The following is a 20,547-nucleotide window of genomic DNA, read 5'->3' as shown; positions in this document are numbered from 1 at the left end:
TACCCCGGCCTTATTGCAAGCCGCGTAGCGCACAACAAGCCGTCTGTCTTCCCGGTATGGCAAGAGTTACTAGAAGGGTCGTCTATGACTTACCTCGCCCCGCGCGAGGAATACTATCGGAATGTAGACAGGTCGCAAATTGAGCTCAGTGTAATGAGTACCTGCGATATTGCAATGCCCGATGCAAATCGGGGGTTCACCATGGCCACGGTGGTCAAAGCGGCATGGGCCCTGTGTCTCGCCCAGAAAGCGGAGACGAAAGACGTCGTGTTCGCACAAGTCGTGAGAAACCGTTATCTGGCGATCTTATGTATCGAACGCGCGGTCGGTCCCTGCATCAACTTGACCCCAGTCCGAGTGCCCCTGAAATCAGAATGGGTTGCGAAGGACCTTTTGGAATTCGTCCAACGCCAGCAAATGCGAACCATGGATTCCGATACGGCTGATCGGGACGACGTCGTCAGGCAAAGCACAACGTGGCCGCGCGATACGGATCCCGGGTCTGCTGTTCACTACCTGAGCGCACCTGTCGGTAGCAAGCATATGTTCGCGGGGGATAATCCATGCCATTTCGAGCAATACGACTTCAAAATGACGGAAATCTACCCGATGATGCTGTGCTTGCCATTCCCAAGCGAAGTATACTCAGGAATTACGAACTTGAGGATCGTTCCTACAAGTGCTGTTTGTGATCAACAGCAGGCAGACGAGATTCTTGATGTGTTTGTGAGGATGGTCACTGAACTGACCAATAACGCGGAGACTTTGGCACTGGAATCCATGTTGCCTTAAGTGTCAAGTCATGTAATTGTTCAAGCCCGAAAGCGGTGATATTTTCATGTATTTATGGCTTCTGCGGAATTGGACGCGTATCAAAAGTGCATTGTCGGTTGTCTGGAAAAAAAAAAGGAGGAAAGAAAAAGAAAAAGAAAAAAAGGAGTCCGTTGGCGTATTCCGTACAGATATAATAGGTTACCTGGTTGTCAAGTGCCAACCAGCTGCCAACCGCTCCAAATAGGGGTAATTTCCTTGTCAAGAATTTTGAGCATTGTTGCCGGCGTCTTCAGTAATAGTTTTAGAGAAAAGATTGTGCTTCCGAAAGTAACCCTTGCAGATCCTCTTTGTAAATTTAATAAAGTTCTTTTATGTACGTAACTCACATTTGAATCCATTCCATTATTGCTTAACCAGGAGGTTCGACTTCATACCCATGTACCTACCTACCTACCTAGGTTAGGTACCTGTTTTATTGCTTGTTCCCGTTTAGTATCTTCTATCTTGGAAATATCGACTCTTAGATCAAGCCCAGAAGCCGCCGGCCTTTCCCCGGGTCGCATCCTTCAGATGAGAATACCCACCGCCGCCTCGGAATCTGCGGGATGAATCCGCCTTGCGATGGTAAACAGAGACTTTGACGAAGGGGTCGTCACTCGGAATTGGAATATCGTGGCCATGCTATAAAGGTATATAAGTTAGTGCGATGCCTAAGTATTAGGTAGGTACCACCTAAGGCCAATGACAGGTGACGTGATATTGGGGTGGAATATAAAAAAGAAAAAAAGCCAATACGACGTACTACTCTAACTCTCCAGTGAAGGTTCTTTTCGAGGTGAGTTGACACGTGGTCGGGGTCTGTGAGCGAGGGCAGGCGGTAACCACTAGCCGACGCAGTGAGATCCGCCGAAGAGGATGTGCGGGAAAGCAGCGGGGCCGTTATTGGGATCTGGGCCGTCGACTTCGTGTTCTCGGTGGATTTGACTCTGCAGTTCTTGCAGCCTGGCGTGTCCGGATTGTGGTAAGCCGGGTTGGTGAACGTGTATACGTAGCCCACAAGGTTGGGGTGGGTATAGAGCGGCTGGTCGTACTCGCTGAGCTCCTTCTCGTCGCCGATGAAGAAGTACACGGTGTACGGGATGCCATCCAAAGCGAATCTAGGAGATCGTTAACGCAATACTAGATGGGACGTCTGCAGTTCTTTCCCTTTTGGATAAGTCTTACCTTTTGTACTCCACGTTGATAAAGACGTCGGCAGGAGCGTGTTCCACTTCAGGAGAGCTATAGAGCTTCTTCAGCTGGTCTTGGATGTCTTTGATATACAGCTGCTTGTCGAACACGCCGTCTTTCTTATATTTGGGGAGCCATGGCTGGAGCTCGGGGTAGGAATAACCCCACTGTGTCCAGTCTCTGATATCATCGGACGTGAAGTAGGTTGCCTTCGTGTCCTTGTGAAACGGAGCAAGTGGAGTCTTCGGGGTGTCATTGGCCCCTTTCTCGATCGACCAAGTACCATTGTCGGGCAGTTGCTCATCCTCTCTTTCAAACCAATTCTCCTTGTTATCCACGTTAAGGGCTTGCCAAATGGCGAACTGTCGGTCGACATTGCTAATAGATATGTGTTAGTTGAAGGTCAGGGATCAAGGCATTGGGGATCTTACCAGTGATGCATGAAGAAGATGGGATCAAAAGCGGCAACCGGAACTTCCGTCATATGTCCAATGTATTTATCATAACCTCCGGTCCAGTTATGGATGTTGTTATGAACAAACTCCAGGTTCAAGTAAGATGATGGATCATGGACCTCACTGTATTTGGTGGTGGCGAACTGGGAAAATGAAGTGATGTATTCGGGCAAGAAGAGGCGGTATGTCATCTCGGCCAAAGGCACCTTTTCCCCATTATACCATTTATGATCATCAAGTGCGTCGGTCGCTAGTTCGTTGTCAACTTTTCCTTCCACCCACTCGGCAGAGACATTGGACGATTCGGGTTCGTAAGGGGCCCATCTGCTGGTACCAACGGATTTGGAAAACTTCGAATGAAAAGGCGGTTAGTGCTGCTCACACATAAATATAGAGTAAGACTTTCTTACTGGAATCTTAGTCTTTGTGCCGTCTGACATCTCACTGTCCACGTCTCCGACCTTGTAAGTACCCATTGGTACCCCACTTGGCATAGTAAACTTGTGCATTGGGTTATCAATCTTGACTACCGTGACGCCGTCGTTCAAGTCAAGAACCTCAATTTTGGCAGCTTTGGCAATGATCGGGACATCGTAGACGACCGAGTCGCCTCGCTTCTTTTTCTCCGCCCAATCCCAGTAAGGCAATCGAAAGGTCGCGGCTGCGTTACGCCAAACCTTGCGGCTACTTTCAGGGAGCTTTTTGATTACTTGATTTTCCATAATTTCATAAAGAACTTGCTGCAACGTGGTTTAGTTAAGATGTAAATTGGGGCGATAAGGGAGGACGCCATCGTTTACCTCGAATAGGAGCATGTATGGTCGATGCCAGCAAGGGAAGAGAAGACTATCATGAGTGCAGTAGCCTTCATTCACAGTCTGTGCGTCGGTCTGCTCGTCCCAGGCCTCGTAAGGTGAACCATGAATACCTAGAGAGTATCAGTGACAAACTCATCATTTAAAGGCAGTGAAGCTACCCCATGGCGCTACTAACCAGCTATCTTAAAGTACGAAAGCTTTTCATCGGGTTTTCTGTCCTCTAAAAACCGTAGAGCCCAGAGGAACAGGCTATTCTGGAGTAGATGTTCTTTGGTTTGTCCCGGATACCAGCTATCTACCTCGAGACGAAGCGGCACTGTGTCAGCAGTGACACCGGCCTTGATGCCAGTAATCGCGTATGTCCCCATCTTAGTTCAATTTCAAAATGGAAAGACGGAGAAATTGGTAATGAATTAGACTGAGAAGTCTCGCTTAAGGTAATGCTTGAAAGGAAGACTAATTCCTTATATTTATATTCACTTACTCCCTTGACCCTGAGAGATGGCTACTCTGCCGAGGCTGTAGTCCTAGCTGACGCATAGCCTATAAGAATACCAAGGATGTATTATGATTGACCACACGCTCTCTACTACAGTATCTTGATGACGGTATATACATACTGTGGACTCGCTCAAGCCTCCTCTACAGCCTGGCCTATTATTGATTAGGGGTCTCGACTACAGCCACACATGGAGGTTTTCTTACCCATCTAGAGCACACAGCTTTCATTTTAAACATGGGAGTTATAAATGAAACTGGCTTCATACTCATTATTTTTTTTATTCTTTGTGTTTCCGTCATTTCAGTTCAAGACTAGGAACTACGTCCATCTGAATATTCCTTAATATGTACAATTGATCATTATATGCAGAACTGTATCAAAAAACAGTCCTATACAGAAACTCGACTATCTACCTTAGGTACGTAACAATAGCCTATGTGTCTAACCGCCACGAAGCCCCTTACCCAACACGGGGCTTCGATCAGGCAGTAAAGCTGAAAGAGGCGTAGTAACACAATGTGGTGTAGCTCAATAAGTGTGGCCAATTATGAAGCCAAACAGCAATATCTACGACAGACCGCCTCTAACATATACGCTAGGAATATCGCATCTTATGGCTTCATGTACGGCGTGTGGTCGTACAAGCATTATGGCTTGAATAATTAAATTTAGCGCTTAGCCCTAAGGACGTTATCAGGATGCAGGGCTTCAGACGAGTTCAGCTTACTCAGATCTTTCAGGTCATCTGGTGTGCACCTACGTAAGGTATCTTAGAGGTAAGCATACTGTTCTGGTGGTCCACGGGATATTAGGTACCTTAACGTAAACACCTGTCTGCAGCGCCCTAATGTTTGATTCGTCTTCGATTTAACTCAAATATTATATGTGTTAACTCGCGTTCTAGGACTTTGAAGTCCTAACCGTTGACCCTAACATAAAAGTTATGCTCACAATCACAACGAGCTCACATAAAGAAACAATGGTATACTATGAATAGGCTAGTCAATTTGATGAAAACGCTATTCCTCTGGTGCTTCGTAAGGCCTCTCGACTACACTTTGGACTCTTGGACTGGGTCAACTGAATAGACAGACATGGTAAGATCTTATCACGGATGTCTGAGGAGGCCTTCAATATTGCCTGCTAGTCCCCCGATACTCGTTTACGAACCCTCTGAGCTAAATCGCATACCCAGGTGCTTTAAACTAGGTTATCCTTACTTCAGAGTGAAGTATTGTATCCTACTGCCGGTGAACTCCACCTGAAGAAATGCCACCTTCAGCTCCACGAGGCTGGCCGCTTTAACGTGTAGTACCAAGCCAATATTTGCATAGCTCAAAACCTCTTACAACTGCAGTCTATATGTTGCGACTTCGAAAGGATTAAGGGTAATCGGGAAAGAGCCGTCCTTGCTCAACTTGATCTCTTCCCCGTCATCTTCCAAGATGTTCGTCTTGAACACGTTTTTAACATCCCATATCGTTTTGACCGTTGCTGTGCTACGGCCGCCGAGACTGTCGTATATCCGGATGATAACGCTCTGTCCTTTACGACGTGGGAGTGCACTGTCGCGAGAAACGTCTTCATCGTCCTCTCCACGCTTCACACAGTCCAGAATGAGAGAGTCATCACCGGTCAGTCTGACAGGGTAATTTTTAAGTGCAGAGACGTCAGACGTCTCGTGGGCTGCAAGGATCTTGACTCGGTGATTGAAGTTGTATCCGGCGCGAACGGTTGTCGCACCCAATCCACCTTGATGAGGCAAGATGGCCCAGCGGATTTTGTGCTTCCCCATGTCTGCGTGTGCGTCGGGTGCCTTCGGAGATCGCAAGAGAGATAGGCGCATAAGGCTTCCACAAGTAGCAAAGCCGTATTTGCTGTCGTTGAGGATTGAAACACCGTAGCCATGCTCCGACAAGTCCGCAAACTTGTGGCAACAAACCTCGAATTTCGCCATATCCCAGGTGGTATTGTAATGAGTGGGTCGCTTAACAATACCGTACTGGGTCTCATAAGAGGCTTCGGTATTCCTAACATTCACAGGAAACTCGACCTTCAGGAACTTCATGGTCTCGTGCCAATCCACCTGGGCAGTACATTCGACAAACGACTGCTGGCCATCAAGAGCAGCAGACAGGCTTAGAACTGTCTTGATAGAGCTGTTTTCGCTGATCTGTGCTTCCGTCAAGACGCTGACCCGATGGTCTTTCTCTTCGAGGATTCTAGTCTTTCCGTAGGGAACCACTTTGCGGGTATCGAGGTGGTATACCTCGACGTCCCAAGCTTGCCAGTAAAGTGGCTTGTCGTCAAAAATGACGAGCTGGTTGGCTTTTTCTCCCTCAGGAATGATTTCGCGTTTTTCCTTGCGATCGAAGAGTGAGGTTATTGTACCATCCTCGACCTGAACCGTAAGTTGATCATTCTGCAAGACGAAGACACCATCCCTGATTTCCTTAACGGTAACAGCCTTGGACGCTCCTGTCTTGAACGGTTTGATGTTGATGAGGTTCTCGGAACCACAAGCGACGCCTACTTCGGACTCAGAAAGTTCCACGATCTCCTTTCTGTGCCATGGGAGAGTATTAAGTGCGAAAGTTTCGCTCCCAGACGCTGCGGACCCTACCTCGGTAACACCGAAGAGTTGATAGATGTCTTCGTAAATATTTTTGCCTAGCTCAAATACTCTGGCATATAGCTGGCCTAAGTTAGCATACCGCGTCCCTCTGGGGATTTTATTGCACCTACCTCATCCGAGTCGTCATAGCACATCTCAATAGCACTCCCCGGGAGGCAGTCGTGGAATTGACAGAGAAGAACTGCTTCCCACATCTCATCGAACGCCGCCTTTGGATACTTGTAGGATTTGAACTTAAGAGATGCGATCGTAGCTAATAATTCAAGCTCTCGTAACATAAACTCCGACTTACGGTTATTACGTTTGTTGTTGGCTTGGGTTGTGTATGTACCGCGGTGAAGCTCGAAATAGAGCTCGCCATACCAAGTGACCAAGCTATCACCCTTCTCCTCGAGCTTGTCAAAGAAGTCATCCACGGAGTTTCCTAGGTGCACTCTAGGCAAACGGCCAACTTGGTCGCTGATACCACGGCAACGCCTCAACTTCTCTATATGCTGCCAAGTCGGACCGCCGCCACCGTCACCTTTGCCAAAGACCAATAGCGAAGTGCTATCCTGGTCCATCGACTTGTGCTGAGAAACACTGCGCTTAACATCGCCGAACTCGGCTTCCGAGGTGTACGTCTCAGCTGGCGGCATGTGACATATTACCTGGCTTCCGTCAAGGGCAACCCAGTTGAATGTCGTATGGGGGAAGTTATTGATGTTATTCCAGCTGAGTTTCTGTGTGAGGAAACGGTTCATACCGGCTAGTCGGCATATTTGAGGAAGTTGGCTCGAGTACCCAAAGGTATCAGGGAGCCAGAATGTCCGGCAGCGCTCTCCGAAATTGCTCTCGAAGAATCTTTGACCGTACAGAAATTGTCGGACGAGAGACTCGCCGCTCGGCAAGTTGGTGTCGTGTTCAACCCAGCTACCGCCAATTGGATGGAATCGGCGTTCCTTAACCTTTTGCTTGACCCGGTCAAATGCATAAGGGTATAAGGCTTTCAACCATTTATACTGCTGTGCTTGGGAGCAAGCAAAGTTAAGTTCCGGGTATCGATCCATTAGGTCGCACTGGTTCGACCAGGATCTCGCCACCTTTCTCTTCGTCTCAGCCCATGGCCACAACCAACAAGTGTCGATATGGCAATGGCCAATGCCGAACACCTGAGGGACAAGCCCGCTATCATAAACCTTAGAAGAGTCGACGTTAGATCCGATATATTCCTGTGCGATCTTACGGCCTTTCTTGATCGACTCTTTATCGCCGAGAACATACGAGTCGATAATATTCGTGACGACATTCAAGGCCTTATGCTGCTCCCACGAATCTTCGGGGAATTCTCTCGCAGCGTCACCAATGATCCACGTGTCAATCCAGAGCTGCCGGGCGTCTAGATTGACGGCACAAATATCGGCCTTGACAAGTTGGAAATACTTGTTGGGGTCGGGCGGTTGGATGGTATCACCTCCAGTTGGATTGCCAAACATACTATTGCAGGCCATCTCTATGTAGATGGTATGTTCCTTACCATCTCTGAAGGAGTCTGGGAGGATCCACTCGACACGTTCACCCCCGCCGGTTAGACCCTGAAGCGGCTTTCCGTCTTCGGTCCAAACCATGCCTTCGCTGTTGGAGTCCCACTGGAATTCTAAGTGTTCTTTATCCCGTAGCTCGGCGGGAACGCGGAGCACGACTTTGAACCAGTGGGTGGACCAAGATGGACCGAAGGTTTGACCAACAGAAGCAGCTTTGTACTCGCCGGCTACGGCCTCCTCAAATGTCGGCCTTGAGAGGTTTGGAGCTGGCCATGTGGAGAGCTGAACATGAGGAGGTCCAGATGCGACGCCCTCGAACATCATAGCAAGGAGATTTTGTTTCTCCCATTGTCCCTTAGAGTAGAACTGAGTAATGCGGTCCTTGTAGATATGGGATATCCGTTTCCCAACCGGGGTAGGTGCCCGGAGGGGATAATCGGTCGAAATGACCTTCGGCTTCATAGTTTCGCCACCCATGACAGTAACCGTTACGGCAACTGACTCCGAATTTCCCGCTGTTATGTCCCTGGATCAACCAGGTAAATGTTAGATCGCTGTAGAGGAGGATTCAAGAAGTCCTCCGAAAATAAATGAAAAGTTATCAGACAGGTTACGAGTGTAAAAGAGTTGGTCTCAATGAGAGATGACCGAATAAAGTTATTCGTACGTTATAAACGAAGAGTGGAATGGAAATACGACGAGCTTCGAAGCTCCGCTTAGACTGAAGTAATGAAGTAATGAAATAAGTCAATACGGTAACGTAATTGAATAAGTTGGTTGACCAATGGAATGAAAATGGATGGGGATTGTGGCCAAACAGCTTTCAGAAGTTGTAAACAAACTGGTTTGAATTGAACCTCTTACGAGGTGTAGCAGCGAGCTTAGCTCCATATGTACTATGTAGATAGGTAGGTATGCGATACGCTAGGTAGCTCAACGGTGGATGCCGAGCGTTCCTGAAAGACGCAGGGGGATCCGCGGATGCACAGAGGAGCAGCTGACAATGGGCAGCTGGTTGGAGTCTTTGCGGGGAAGCACCTTGGCATTCCCCAAAATAAGGGAGTCTCGAGGACAAATCATCGAACGGCAAACGGGAGACCCACACTTACCCCATCGTTAAGTCACCGCTATCAGCCTTATTACGTTAGGTACCTCCTAGCTATCTCAATCTAGGTAGGGTAGCTATGTAGGCGAGTCGAGCCGAATTCTGCAAGATAAGATTAAGTATATAAATTAATATAAATTAAATAGGTCAGGAGAGTGTATAATTATTCTCAGGGTTGAGTTAGATAGGTTGTTCAGCTGAATAGTAACGTCAGGTAGTTGAATTATGTTAGGTACTAGGTAGGCATTGTAGGATGCTGAAAAGTAAAAAAGGTAGAATGCGAAGGTCGGCTGAGGTTATGAACTATTGTAACTTGGACAAATATTCAGGTGCTTACCTCTTATTCTTTTTTATTTTGTAAAGAAACATTCGGCAGTTACAAACAGTCAAACAAGACCATACTGATAACATAAGAGAGGCAAGTACCTATAACGTTACATAATAGTTCTACGAACCTGCACAAGGCCTCATGTACCTGTATAACGTGTAACCGAAGTTGTAGCCAAGGAACCAAACAAGAAGCTATTATATCGATTATATCCTGTGGATTCATCACGGAGTATATTCGAAATTGCAAATGAACAGGCGGACAGGTCACCTTATTTGATATCGAGATCGCCAATAGATGACATCACAAGTAAGAGAGCAATAAAGGGTTATTAGGTTAGGTACTGTCGAATAGACATCGAGTCATACCTATTGCACTATAATACATCTACCTCTTAACGAGTAATTGGGCAATCACCAGAGGTAACATAGGTAAGATAGCCTATGCGTCTAGTCTTGTTGATCACTTTTCAGACCATTCTTCCTAGGAAACATTGTTTTTCCTATTGCCTTTCCCAAACCAAACCCAGAGCGAATATACATGCCAATATAAGACGCCAAGAGGAACGTAGGCCACGATCAAGTTATTATAAATATTACTAGGGTGAAATCGTTGGTATCGTAGCATTGGTCCGAAGCAGTCGTTAATCGCGACGCGTTTCCCATAGAAATAAAAGGGCCGACCCTACGATTGGATAACGAGAAAAGATGCGAGATCGAATTTGTATGCATTAGGTACCTAAGGTACGTTTTAATGGTTTATTTCTGCTTTATTCCATTATAGTATTCCTTAGAATGCATCTTCTAGAGGGCAGTCGATGCTGTCATGCCCGTCTCGCTCGCATAGAGCACACCACTTCTCCGGATCCACCACACCGCTATCCTTGCCGGCTAACGGCCCCGAGTCTTGCGGGTTAGGGAGAATCTTAACTGCTGCAGAAGGAGGGGAAGAAGGTGCGACTGCTGCCTTAGGCTTCATAGGAGATAATGGCCGAGGTGTATCTTCTTCATTGCCACTGGTAGGAACCGTCAGGCTCTTAAAGCTATCCGCTTCGTTAGATGCCTGGCTATCTGCTGCTGGCTTGCCTTGCTCGTTTTGGGACCCGAACATGTTAGTGCATGTAAGTATATCATGGCCTCCAGTTTCGCAGATCTCGCACCAGAGCGTGCTAGTCTCGGTAACGGATGAATATGCATCACTCTCGGGCGTTGTTTCGAGGGTTTTTGCACGTCTGTGAGTAGTTTCAGGCGAGTCCGTCTCATGTGAGGGGACCACCACCGTCGTTTTGGAATCGCGATATGATGATCGGTTGACACTACTAAGGGTAGCCGAACTAGGACGGTTCACTGATGCACCGGCGCGTCTGAGAGACTCAATCTCACGCTCTAGCTCCTCTTCCCGGTGGCTCTTGCTCTCGATGAGATTACGCAATTCGAATACTTCCCGCTCTAATTTCTCCCTTGCGGAGTGGTTATCGATGGAATTCGGGCGAGAATTGATGAGGGAATTACTGCGCTGGGGTAGCGTAGGCGTCTTTTCTGAGGAATCTGAGCCGGGAATGGAGTCCCTACTCAGGGAATGGATAATAGCCTTCAAACCTCTAATCTCGTCATCCTTCTGTTCTAGCTCTTTTGACATAGACAGCTTGTCTTCTCCATTATTGCCCCCGTTTAAGGCGGCCGCGGCCTTCTCGCGCTCCCTCCGTAATTCTGTCCTTGTTCTCTCAACCTCTCCTCGTAGGAATTCTACTTCACCACGAGCTTCCGCTTCTCCTCGACGAGCATCTTCTAAGCCTTCTTCGAGCTCTTGGACTAACTCTTCGAGCTGTTTAAGCTGCCGTGCGACGCTATCGACGTCAACATTTCGCTCTTGTGCTTCATGCAGCTCTTGTTCTAATTCGCGAATTCTAGCATCGTAAACCCGCTGGGTTTCAGTGCTAGCCATCTCGAGAGTGTCGATAGTGCTGCGGAAGTCAGCCCTGTGCGCGTCGAACTCAGCCGTGAGCGTGGCGATTTTCTCGTTCTTCTCTCTAAGCATCGTTCGTAGTTGCGAAGTGTCCTTGTCGTCTATGCTACCCGCTCTCATCCTCCCAGTATCCGACTGGTCTATTAGCATCGTAAGCTCGGATAGACTACTCTCCATTTCAGCTAGGGTAGATGCTTGATCCTTTAATTGCCGGTCTCGATCTTCGAGTTGAGCTTTTAGTCGTTCAATTTCCTCCTCATTTATATGGGCAGCTCGTGATTGGGGACGTTTAAATGATAGCGACGACGCTGATCCAATACTTCCATTTGCTTTAGGATGCAATCCAACAGGTGTAGTTTCTTCCTCGTCGTAACTGAATATTGGTCCCATAGCAGACGCACTCCTAGGAAGTATGCTTGGCTTCCTGTCCAATTTCAACATCTTGCTTGGATCCCCAGGAACACCTCGTATACTGGCCCCGAGCTTAGGGACAGTAGGTGTGCCATAACGAGAAGGCGCCCTCGGGCCTGGTGTTGCTGTCATCGGTCGGGGTGGAGCGGGGGTTAATGTTAGCTTGCGCATGGGCGATTCCGGACGTGGTAGGGATGGTCTACTCCGTTTGCCTTGGGGGCTTGGAGCTCTAGCTGGGCCGAGAGACTTGCTAAAGCTCGGTAGGGACGGAGTTGGTGTATAGTTCGTAGCATTCTGACCGGCGACCCTTAATCCAGGGGTGGGAGGAAGGGAACTCGAAGGTGCAAGAGGCGAGTCATGTTGTTTAGAGAGTTTATGGACGGGTACGAAGATGCCAGAGCCAGGAATCGAAGTATTAAAGTAGGATACGCTGTAAAAGGTGTTGGTTAGCAAGGAGTATAGCAATACGGAATAAAATGAAACAAAACAAAAGCAAGCGCGGCTAGATGGGACGGGTAGATAAAAGGGGATGTCAAGACTTACCCATCAACATCACCGCTATTCTTGCCGCGCGCAGCATAATCTGGATGCAGCTCAACACCAACAAAGGTGCCTTTCCTTCCAGCAACTGAACCTACAAACCGGATAGTGCCGGTCATGTTTCCAGGAACCTCGACGTTATCACCCAAGTCGAAGCCATCGCCGGTGTCCTTTCCTGGTGTAAAAGGGGGCATTTTGTGTGATGAATCGGTAAGAACGGTATCTATGGCGTAGCTCTCGCTGTCATCAGGAATAGAGGCTAAGGAGCCAGGGGTCAGTGCAGCAAATGAAGCTTTGCGCGCCAAAGCGCCCGAGCTAGGAATAAGTCTCGAATGTGCTGAATAAACGCTATTGAGGTTCGGGGTGGAAGTAGTAGCTATTCCAGATTTTCTAGGAGACCGAGACAGGGTGTGTTGTCTTTGCGGATGCGGTAAAGAAAGAGTTGTTGAAGCCATAGTGGGCAAAAAAACTCCCTTCCCACTCTTTATTGCACTCCTTGGTGTGTGATAGTACCTAGTTTTTTAATTTTTTTAACCCGCTATTGATTTTGGGGAGCGGGTACTTTCAGCTCTCGTCCAATCCAATGATCTCACTGGTTCCCTGTTCTTCCACTGAATCTTACCGATTGGGGGGAACTTGGGGGAACTTAGGGGAACTTAGGAGCACTTAGGAGCACTTAGGAGCACTTAGGGGGGCACTCCTATAAAAAAAGCCCACTAAAAACAATGGCCGGTGGTGGGTCGCCGTCGCCGTCGCGTGGGAAAGAAGGAACTGGTTTCAACCAATGACTGGTAATAAAAGGTCAACAAGCTTGGTGTACTAATAAGGCCTAGAAAAAAGATTAGCGCGATAATGAAAGAGAAGAATGTATTGAGAGTAAAATGATTCATAACAATCCAAAAATAGTAGAAGAAAAATAATACATTGGGATTTGCAAATACCAGAGAGTAACCAAGATTGGTCCCAAGTCAAAAGTGTAATTGGATACGAAGTATAATAAGAAAGACCCCGACCACTGTAGGTTTTTTTTTTTCCAAGACTAGGACGGTCTCTTAAAAGATGTTATGAGCTGCAAGATAATGCGGTCGGATTCTGGAGAAAAACGAAAACATACTTACATCAGGTACCTAGTCAGTCAATATACGAAGTAGGTTAGGTAGAAATTCACCTACACTTGTTGATCGCCTAGGTACCGACCATACGACGTGGGTTCGACGTAATGTAGTGAATCCTGGAGTTTTAGATCCAACCTTATCCTCTACAATGACGCCTTAGGCAGTAGTAGAGATGGTGGTGAGGATCCAAGTTTTTCACAATTGACAGTTTCTGAATGGTAAATGAATGGGTTAAATGTGCCCAGATCTATTATCAGGATAATACGTATCTTATTACATACTTGCCTTCGAATTCCGCCGAGGGTTTCAGCGCCATGAAGCTACTACCCAGGTATAAACAAGATTCGAAGCTGTGCCAATAAGATGCCAGAACGAACACGCGCTCAGACGGTGAGACCTATCGTTTTTGGAAGCTACTTACTCTGGAACAGTCCTATGAAGCAGCAACATGACAACGCTGCTGATATCTCTAGGATCTCTAGGCTTAGCTATTCCTACAGGTATGGAGACCATGCTGCGGCATTATGCGCTGCGGCAAACGAGCATATGCAGGACCGCGTGCATCATTGGCTTATACTAGATTAGCCAGATGAGGGGTCGCAAGGTCTTTTGTTTACAATAGCAACCTATCACATTGGTAGGTTATTATATCATATTTAAAAAGTACAGCCAAAATAATACAAAATTTCGTCAACTCTTATGGAGTAGTTATTCTATACGATTCCATGATTGAATTGATAGGTACTCCAAGAACCAACTACTAGGTACCTTACACGGGTATTAATAATAATAATTTACTACATATCGAATGGAACCCCTAACCTTAGCAGCCAAGATAGTGCATGCGATAAAGCTTAATGACGTTGCATCACTTTTATTTGGGGTTTGGACCCAAACCATGTTAGTGACCTCGGAAACTAATATAGCTCCCATCCAGTTTAATTAAAATCCTAAGGTAGGTACCTAACCTAACAGGGTAACTTTGCACCTAATTGTCGGGTCCGTTAAGTAAACTTCTTCATATTATTGTACCTATTCAAAGACTCAAACGAGACATATCGCATCAGCTACCACCTATGTACAGCCATACCTTGAAGAATTATCACAGATCAAGATGGGCCAAAGCACTATATATTATTGCTTAATCGAAAGCACGCCTCGGTACACGACGTGAACTATCTTGCCATCAAGGCATATTGAATCTACCATATAACTTAGGGGGGGTCTCTTGTCTATTGCCATTTCTCATTACACAAGTCCTTCTGAGTATACATTTACTCTCGGATTGTAACCACTAAATCCACTAGAATCGCTATTGATTCGTAAACGTAGGAGTGATGTCTATGTGGATACTAGTAGATATGTAACATTAGCAAAAATACTAGAATAAGAAGGTCAATATTTCTTACCTCATCTGGTTTCTTTTTTCTTTTTTTTCTTTCTTTTTTTTTCTCTCAACATCACGCATGACGACGACAGTTCGGTTTGGTTTAGAGGTAATTTTGGTCCAAAGTTTACTCTTGCTCCACTCAAGAATCCCGCCCTTAAAACAACTTACGAAGCCAGCATCTTCGTGTCAACGCCGTTCATAAGTAGTTGGTTGTATATCAATCTCGGTGCGTTCCCAGACTTGCTACACATTAGGCACGAACCCATTCAAAAGACTTGGTAATGAAGAGCAGATTACGCTTATCCACTAGGGTCATGTGTTCGCTCAATAATATCACTTCGTCCCAGTGAATGCGTTCCATCATTTAATACCATAGCCTCTCGGTGTCTTCTGCGTAACCGTTGCTCCTCGGCACTCTGCTCATTCAAACGAGGAACATGTTCGGCTCGTAATGCATCATCTTGGTTGTCTTCGTTCGTCATATCGATCTCCAAGACGACTTTAATGCGACTTGACCTGTCCCGCTTCGATCGCCTTGGCTTAGTCGCCAACTTCGCCTTATATAAGGCTTTGCGACCCGCCTTAGTTGTTTTTAGGTGGAAGCAGATGTCGCTAATCCGGTTCTTTCTCCGATCCAAGTACATGGCAAAATTGTTCTGCCGTTCTTCGTCGCTATCCCCCCACGGTTGCCTCGCCAACCACTTCTCGACAAACCCAGCTTCGATTAACTTGTCGACGCCGTATCTATGAACCAGCTGCGAAACTAGCATAAGGCATCGCCGTTCGCCAATATCCCGTAGATAATATTCGTCATATAAAGGGTCGTCAAGCTTCTCATGTTTCATATCGTTAACGGATAACTCCAGCGACCTGACTAAGGCGCTATAAGCCTTCCGGGAATGAAGCATGTTCAAAGGCTCCTGATACGTATCCTCTGGTTCAGGTAGTTAGAAAAGTTGGCATATAGAACCATGTAAGTTCTCGAATACATACTATCCTCCATCGCAAATGCGAGAGCTCTCAAAGCCTCCATGCGTTCATCATAGTTCTCTCGGGTGATACCCCATAGAAGGCTATAGATAGTTGAGGGATCATGAACAGCGCGACCAGCAATAATTTTCAAAGTAGTGTCTCGTATGGCAAAGTTGTAGTGGCCGAGGAGATTGTCCAGAGTATCTAATCTAAGCGAGTCTTCCGTTTCTTGGGTGATATACTGGGTCTTTGGTGGCGTCGGCTTGATCTCAGCTTCGTCTCGGTAGTATTCTAAGACTGCTCTCATGCCGATGAGCAAGCCTACAGCAGCTAGGCCAAGGCCGGCGGTAACGAGCCTCTCATCTCTGAGAGAGGAAGGAAACCCCATTATTGGAAAGGTGCTAGCCCATTCGTATCAATAGAAATTATCCGTAATTTGTCAGGTATGAAAAGATGATAATTCTTTGAAGTTTTATGAATTGAAAGGTAAAGTTAGGAAGATGCGACGGAGCTGAATCCAGTATTGGCAATGTACCTTACCTTATCGATAACCATGACGGCATCCTGCGGCCAGCTAGCCCAGGTACCCGGGTACATAGTACGTATAGTGGGCCAGGGTGAGCTTGGAAATTGGGAAAGCGTTATCTAAGACACGATAAACAATCGATAAGATAATATCTTTCTCTCTCTTTGGTCGCAATTTATTTTTTTTTCTTTTACATGCGATTCCCGCCATCTACGGAATTCACCCCACCCCCAAATTCAAAGTCACAACCAAACATAATGGCACCTTCGTCAGGACGACGGCAACCGCCGAGCGCGGAAGAGCTAGACGAGCGTAATGTACGCCTACTGAGTTTCTCCTAATCCTATTGGTGGGTTGAAAATCTGACAATGTATGCTAGATCGTAGGTATCAACAAGGAAACAGTCACAAACACCGTCTCTACCGATTACCCGGAAAATTATGCGAACGAAGAGCATGCGTGGGACAAAGAAGCCTTCCGCAAGAGCTTCAAGGTCCAATGGCACCAGAACGAGCAGTTCGAGGCGCAGTTCTCGCTCATCGGCGTGGACGCCTCCATAGCCAACGCCTTCCGCCGAATCCTCATCGCTGAGATTCCCACCCTCGCCATCGATATTGTCTACATCCACAACAACACCTCCGTGATCCAGGACGAGGTCCTCGCCCATAGGTTAGGTCTCATCCCCTTCACGGGCGGGAAGAAGGGCCTGCGGGAGTGGATGCGGTTCTGGCGGCGGCCCGCGGAGGGTGAGGGCGCGTACGACACGACGTACGACAATAACACGGTGAGCCTGAAGCTCAAGGCGCAGTGCACGCACAACAAAGACGCGCCGCCCAACTCCAAGGACCCGAAGGAGCTGTACCACAACGCGCACCTGTACGCGCGGGACATCACGTTCGAGCCCCTCGGCGCCCAGGCCAAGTTCTTCTCGGGCGAGGACGCCATCCGCCCCTTCAACCCGGACATCCTGATCGCGAAACTGCGCCCCCACCAGGAGGTCGACATCGAGATGCACATGCACAAGGGCTACGGCTGGGACCACGCCAAGTGGTCGCCCGTCGCCACCGCGAGCTACCGGCTGATGCCGACCATCACCATCACGCAGCCGATCCTGGGCGAGGACGCGAAGAAGTTCGCGGCCTGCTTCATGGACGGTGTGATCGGGCTGGAGCCCGTGACGCGGCAGGAGGCGCGGCAGAAGGGCAGCGGGTACGAAGGGCACGAAGGCGAGCTCAAAGCCGTGGTGAAGGACCCGATGCGCGACACCGTGAGCCGCGAGGCGCTGCGGCACCCCGAGTTCGAGGGCAAGGTCAAGCTCGGCAGGAGGCGCGACCACTTCATCTTCTCGATCGAGAGCACGGGCCAGTGGGACAGCGACGAGCTGTTCCTCGAGGCCGTCAAGACCCTCAAGAAGAAGTGCCAGGTGCTCCGGCCGCAGGTTACGAATATGGTCTACACGTACTAGATGGGAAAGCCTCTTCTCTAGTTATATTATTTACCTAAGGTACCTGAGGTTTTACAGGGATAGATCGCATCAGGTCACACCTAACCTGTATAATGAAATTTTCCAACGGTCAGAGAGGCGAGATGGTGGTTCTAGTGGTGGCAGGAAGAGTGCCTTTGTAGATAAGAATGCGTGCGTGCATGTATGTACGGAGTTCAATTTTTTTTCTCTTTTTCTTTCTCGTTTCTCTTCGAGACACCCGACGGCGGCGTTTGTTGGACAAAATGGAACTGGTTTTACTAGGTCAAAGCAAAAATAGGGCAAGAAATAATCAAAAGACCATAACTAGAATTATTGCAAATCCACGGGTTTCTTTACTACCTTTTTTTTCACGTGAACGGAGAGTGTCGTTATGAATGCTTGAGTTGTAAATCTAAGCTATCGAGCTGCTATATAGTAATCCGATTGAACGAGATTGAAGGATATATCGTATTATTTTCCTATCAATTATTAATACGCGAGCCCGTCTATCAGAATACTATCTCCAAAGATATACCGGCAGCATCCTCGATGCTTGACTGTCCAACACATCCTGCTCTCTTCCCTGCGTAGGGGGGGGCTATCTCAACGTAACTGTGTGGCAACGCCACAGCGGCCAGATCCAAAGGATGGAGAGTTAGAGAGGTAGCTCTTCTGATGCTATGAATTGGTATCAAGTCTCGTGATCTTAATGCCCAAAGGGCGCTGCTAAGCTAGGATGGCGTGGTGCACACGTGGACTAGATAAATGGTCGTCAGCCATGTTTTCAACTTAACTTCTAAAACGAGAACGGAGTGAGCTTTGGGGGTATCTTGGGGCCTGCTACGAAAGGAATAGTAACTAAATTGTCGTAGCATATAAAAGTGAGTAAAATATGAATGTACGAACGTCCACTTACACACCTGTTTGGCTCTGCATTGTATTTCCTAGAAGCACTGACATATCCGAGACTCAGACGCGTATTGCTGCAGAGAGCACCGCTGGAAGGGGCATTATAGCGCAACGCAAGCACCTGTCCTACCTAGCTGCTGTGGTTTGATTCCCATGGCGAGAAGTGAAGACCGACAGCGGCTAGTAATACGACCTTGTACTCTCACTTCGGTATTCTTCATGCGTACCCGGGAATGCGCCAATCGGTGCCGGGACGGCAGCGCCCTCTTCATCCGAACTTTCCTCCTCGCCTAGGTAATCGTCTGGCCGATCCGGCGGCGCACGCATTGCTTCTAGAGACTCTCTTGACATCTCCGGGGGTTGGTACGGTTTGATTGTATGCATATCCCTTCCGGACGGAAGACTAGCCAGTAACGTCCCAGGCGCCGGGATAGCCTGGGTGAGCATCTATTCCACGTATAAGTTACCTTATATGAAAACTTTTTCTCTTTTTTTTTAACGGTCAGACTTACGGTATCGTTCACTTTAGTCCATTTCGCATCCAACATCTCGATCACACGTGTTTCCTCTAGCTTCCCAGCGTCCGTGCCCCAATTCGTTCCCCGTTCGATCTTTTTGTCTTCCCTCTTCTCCGCCCAATCTTTCTTCATGCGGCTAAGGCTAAGACCTTTTTTCGCCTCCTTCGGCTTGATGCCGAGTTCCTGAAGCCCGCACCGCAGCCAACCCAGCGCGTTTCCGGTCTGGCCTGACAGTTCTGCGTCGATGCCGAAGAACCGACACGCCTTTGCGCGGCTCGTCTTCCGGAAGTCCTCCAGATACCGCAGCAGCCCTTCGTTAAGCTTGGAGGATCCATTTCCGGTGGCGGACCGGCACAAGGAAGATGCCTGAGCCGCGTGCTCTGCAGCTGCGAGGCACAGCCGGGCAAATAGGTGGGCTCGCACCTTGGGTATCTCAGGCGCTTTGTACATCCACTCCCGATCGTTTTCATTGCGGTCCTGGGCGACGACGGCTGGATATGGGTCGTCTTTGAGGACGGCGAGTAAAGTGGCTTCAGCTAATGCAAGTGAAGACATGGCGCGGGCGGTTGACTGAAATATATCGGGACAAGGGGGTGTGGTAGAAAGACCCTCAGCTCGGCGAGCAACATAGTCATGCACCGAGGCGGCATCCAGTAGGTATTTTGTAGCCGTAGTAATTATTTTGGTGCGCTCTTGCATGCTCAGAGGCTCTCCTGAGGTTACATAGAGTGGATGCAAAGTAGAGCGGGCAAGGAGGGTATTAGTATAGCCCAAAGTTGAGAGAGTGAAGAACAGCTCATACTCCAAGGACTGCATTTTGACCTTAGCTATCTGCTTCCCGGGTATGGCATAGTCAGACAAGGTAGGCCGCCATTGGATATTAGGAGTAGATGTTAAGACTACGGCGACGCGCTCACCAGAAACCGACTTATTACTCAAGCCGGCGTCGATAGCAAGGAGGCATGGGAGATAGTTATTTAAATTAGAGATTACTGAAGGTAAATTTGGCGGCTGAGAGGAAGCAGGTAACCGTCTATGCTTTTTCAAGGAGTCGCTTAAAACCCCACGATATGTGCTTGCTGTGATGGCCAAGGAGGGGTGCGACTCGAAAGCGATACTTGAAGAAAAATAGAAGGGTTTCGTAGTAGGGAGTATGAACTGAAAAGGCATCTTGTTAACTACACGAGTATTTAAGATGAGAAACAGTCAATTTTATGATATTCTAGAGAAAATGAATAGGTTGATTTTGAAAATTGACATGAGTGAACTCTTGACAAGAACAAAGCTTTTCTTGAGTCGAGATAAACTCAGCCAAGTTGCTTGGCTATGTTGATCTTGGCTTGTTAAGCCTGAGTTTATATGTTCA

The 20,547-nt window shown here is 47.8% G+C and overlaps 6 protein-coding genes across 6 annotated transcripts; 1 reads left to right on the top strand and 5 right to left on the bottom strand.

Moving 5' to 3' along the window:
- Positions 1-1,227: 1,227 nt before the first annotated feature.
- Positions 1,228-3,827, bottom strand: F4812DRAFT_70728 (Di-copper centre-containing protein). Its single transcript, XM_047939338.1, has 7 exons — positions 3,453-3,827; positions 3,260-3,387; positions 2,870-3,199; positions 2,436-2,809; positions 1,999-2,382; positions 1,577-1,931; positions 1,228-1,455 (listed from the first exon to the last, which is right to left on the bottom strand). The coding sequence occupies exons 1-7, from the start codon at positions 3,643-3,645 to the stop codon at positions 1,300-1,302; spliced, it is 1,920 nt and encodes a 639-aa protein (XP_047789234.1). The 5' UTR covers positions 3,646-3,827; the 3' UTR covers positions 1,228-1,299.
- A 766-nt stretch (positions 3,828-4,593) lies between these two features.
- On the bottom strand, positions 4,594-8,935 carry F4812DRAFT_433237 (glycoside hydrolase family 38 protein). The gene is made up of 2 exons (XM_047934612.1): positions 6,525-8,935; positions 4,594-6,474 (listed from the first exon to the last, which is right to left on the bottom strand). Exons 1-2 carry the CDS (start codon positions 8,412-8,414, stop codon positions 5,125-5,127), a joined length of 3,240 nt encoding a protein of 1,079 aa, XP_047789233.1. The 5' UTR covers positions 8,415-8,935; the 3' UTR covers positions 4,594-5,124.
- Positions 8,936-9,680: 745 nt separating this feature from the next.
- Positions 9,681-13,411, bottom strand: F4812DRAFT_433235 (uncharacterized protein). The gene is given in 4 exon segments (XM_047934611.1): positions 9,681-12,176; positions 12,290-12,967; positions 12,978-13,115; positions 13,210-13,411. The coding sequence occupies 2 exon segments, from the start codon at positions 12,739-12,741 to the stop codon at positions 10,160-10,162; spliced, it is 2,469 nt and encodes an 822-aa protein (XP_047789232.1). The 5' UTR covers positions 12,742-12,967; positions 12,978-13,115; positions 13,210-13,411; the 3' UTR covers positions 9,681-10,159.
- A 1,440-nt stretch (positions 13,412-14,851) lies between these two features.
- Positions 14,852-16,240, bottom strand: F4812DRAFT_433232 (uncharacterized protein). Its single transcript, XM_047934610.1, has 2 exons — positions 15,785-16,240; positions 14,852-15,725 (listed from the first exon to the last, which is right to left on the bottom strand). The coding sequence occupies exons 1-2, from the start codon at positions 16,149-16,151 to the stop codon at positions 15,091-15,093; spliced, it is 1,002 nt and encodes a 333-aa protein (XP_047789231.1). The 5' UTR covers positions 16,152-16,240; the 3' UTR covers positions 14,852-15,090.
- A 251-nt stretch (positions 16,241-16,491) lies between these two features.
- F4812DRAFT_70606 (DNA-directed RNA polymerase) lies at positions 16,492-17,838 on the top strand. The gene is made up of 2 exons (XM_047939337.1): positions 16,492-16,606; positions 16,669-17,838. Exons 1-2 carry the CDS (start codon positions 16,547-16,549, stop codon positions 17,752-17,754), a joined length of 1,146 nt encoding a protein of 381 aa, XP_047789230.1. The 5' UTR covers positions 16,492-16,546; the 3' UTR covers positions 17,755-17,838.
- Positions 17,839-18,398: 560 nt separating this feature from the next.
- F4812DRAFT_465553 (uncharacterized protein) lies at positions 18,399-20,351 on the bottom strand (the record flags this gene model as incomplete). The annotated part of the gene is made up of 2 exons (XM_047938449.1): positions 18,399-19,110; positions 19,176-20,351. 2 exons carry the CDS (start codon positions 20,349-20,351, stop codon positions 18,844-18,846), a joined length of 1,443 nt encoding a protein of 480 aa, XP_047789229.1. The 3' UTR covers positions 18,399-18,843.
- Between the last annotated feature and the right edge of the window lie 196 nt (positions 20,352-20,547).

Source organism: Daldinia caldariorum, assembly GCF_022478825.1.
Source record: "Daldinia caldariorum strain CBS 122874 unplaced genomic scaffold F4812scaffold_11, whole genome shotgun sequence".
Taxonomy (NCBI): domain Eukaryota; kingdom Fungi; phylum Ascomycota; class Sordariomycetes; order Xylariales; family Hypoxylaceae; genus Daldinia; species Daldinia caldariorum.
The sequence above is the reverse complement of the archived record's forward strand: the minus strand, read 5'-3'. Positions and strand labels throughout refer to the sequence as shown.